Raw genomic sequence first — 2,467 nt, forward strand, 5'->3', positions numbered from 1 at the left:
TTAACTGTCCTCACTGTTAACTGTCCTCACTTTAAACTGTCCTCACTTTAAACTGTCCTCACTTTAAACTGTCCTCACCGTAAACTGTCCTCATCGTTAATTGTCCTCATCATAAACTGTTTTAAAGTGAACTCTTCACTGTGTGAACTGTGCTCTGTGTTATTGATCCTCCAGACGATGATGACAGACGCTGATTACATCGCAGCTTTTCAACAACTCTTACTTCCTGTAGCCTACGAGGTAACATACACTCACCCTCACACACTCACACACACACTCACACACACCGACAGGATAATATATTTATGAAATGATATATATGTGTGTTCAGTTTCAGCCTCAGCTGGTTCTGGTTTCTGCTGGATTTGATGCTGCAGTCGGAGATCAGAAGGTAAAAGCTCCACCAACCTGAGATCAGTGACAATAAATATAATGTATGTATTTAATCTTTTTATTGTGTGTGTGTGTGTGTGTGTGTGTGTGTGTTCAGGGGGAGATGTGTGTCACTCCTCAGTGTTTTCATGTTCTGACTCACATGCTGATGAGTTTGGCAGAAGGTCGACTTGTTTTTGCTCTCGAGGTAAAAACTGTTTCACATCATCTCTGTGTAGCTTATGTTGTGTATATAGACATATACATGTACATATACACATATACACATACACATATATAGACACATATATAGACACATATACATATATAGACATATACATATATAGACACATATACATACACATACACACATATATATATATATATATATATATATATATATATATACATATATATATATATATATATATATACATATATATATATAGACATATACATATATATATATATATATCTATATATATATATATATATCTGCAACGAGAAGAACTAACACATGTCTCATTATTCACACATAAACAACAAACCTTCAGGTGTTATTAATGATTTCATATTGCCAAATATCTCTCATGTTCACACATAATATCTGGAGCTGTAGTTCTCTTTTCTTATAGTAACAGAAATATTAATAATAATCATAATAACTAATGATGATGATAATTATTATTATAATTGTGTGCAGGGAGGTTATAACCTGCAGTCGACAGCGGAGGGCGCTGCAGCCTGTGTGAGAGCTCTGCTGGGAGGAGCCTGTCCTCCTCTGACCCCACCCACCGCTCCCTCTGACAGGTGACATGTGGAACTCCCGAGTCGCACCCGGGTCACTCCCGAGTCACACCTGTTCATCAGTATCGGTGTTGATTTCTAACCACCGGTCTGTCTGTCTGTCTGTCAGTGCTCTGCAGTCCATCTCTCAGACTGTTTCAGCTCTGTATCCTCACTGGGTGTCTCTGCAAACACTGGGTGAGAAACTACATCATCACATATTACACTCTGTTAAATATGAGCATGGCTGAATTCATCGATTCTGGAATGGACTTTGGTGGCAGAACAAGAAACATAAATTATATTCAGAGGAATGTTTGATTAAGGTCATAAAGTGACTCCCTCACTATTAACCCTCCTTGTGCAGAAGGCGGCCCGTTGGCTGAGGGCCGTGTCATGAGAGCAACAACCAATCAGCAGAGCACAAAGCAGACATGCCCGGCTCCCTCTGTTGCCACCGTAACAGGTCTGGTTTATGACGAGAGGATGATGGAGCACCTGAACATGTGGGACAGGTGAGCTACCATCAGAGTGAACAGTGTTACAGATATATATATATATGTATATGTATGTATATGTATATATATATATATATATATATAAACAGCCTGCATAGTGAATAGATGTGTCTGTGCGTAGAGTTGACGTGGATGTGACTCTCTCTGCAGAAATCACCCTGAACAGCCTCAGAGAATCTTTAAAATCTTCTCCAAACATCAGCAGCTGGGATTGGTCGATCGCTGCCAACGGATACCAGCTCGCTTAGCAACAGAGGAGGAGTTGTCCAGTTGTCACAGGTACATACAATTACGTGTATATATGTATATATATTAGTGCCGGGCAAGTTAACGTGTTAATTTCGCGTTGACGCATTCATTAATTAACGCCGACAATTATTTTATCGCGCGTTAACGCATTTTTTAAATTTATTATAATTTATTTATTTTTTATTTTTTTAAATTGAAAGACAAGAGACAATACATAGACATAACAACAAGAGGATGACAAGGACAGTGGGATAAAAGCCAGCAAACTTCCTATAGTCAGTAGTTTTAGTGCACCTATATGCTGACATTCACGGTAAACACATTTAAACGGCACAGATCGGGAGCGAGCGAAGGACTTTGAAAGTTAGCGGAAAGATTAACGTGAGACAACATCCGGTTTCTTCAGACGAACATCCGGTTTTCAGAATAAGATGCCAACAAAGTATGAATTATATTCACATTAAGTATAAAACATGCTGCATCTCGTGAACCAAATGTTATTGCCCTTTTGTTCATATAGCAGTACTTTTAAAATAAAAGTG

The 2,467-nt window shown here is 38.5% G+C and overlaps 1 protein-coding gene across 1 annotated transcript in view; it reads left to right on the forward strand.

The window, feature by feature from the left end:
- LOC116377727 (histone deacetylase 6-like) overlaps positions 1-2,024 on the forward strand; it is a 6,296-nt gene extending 4,272 nt beyond the window's left edge. The window contains exons 12-18 of the mRNA XM_031839436.1: positions 175-240; positions 332-391; positions 491-580; positions 1,076-1,182; positions 1,289-1,356; positions 1,526-1,673; positions 1,827-2,024. Coding sequence (XP_031695296.1) covers positions 175-240; positions 332-391; positions 491-580; positions 1,076-1,182; positions 1,289-1,356; positions 1,526-1,673; positions 1,827-1,992 — 705 coding nt within the window. The 3' untranslated portion in view covers positions 1,993-2,024. The remainder of the gene's footprint in view (positions 1-174; positions 241-331; positions 392-490; positions 581-1,075; positions 1,183-1,288; positions 1,357-1,525; positions 1,674-1,826) is intronic.
- Positions 2,025-2,467: the final 443 nt, after the last annotated feature.

Source organism: Anarrhichthys ocellatus, unplaced genomic scaffold (genome assembly GCF_004355925.1).
Source record: "Anarrhichthys ocellatus isolate YVR2014 unplaced genomic scaffold, GSC_Weel_1.0 scaffold1604, whole genome shotgun sequence".
In the NCBI taxonomy this organism is placed as follows: Eukaryota; Metazoa; Chordata; class Actinopteri; order Perciformes; family Anarhichadidae; genus Anarrhichthys; species Anarrhichthys ocellatus.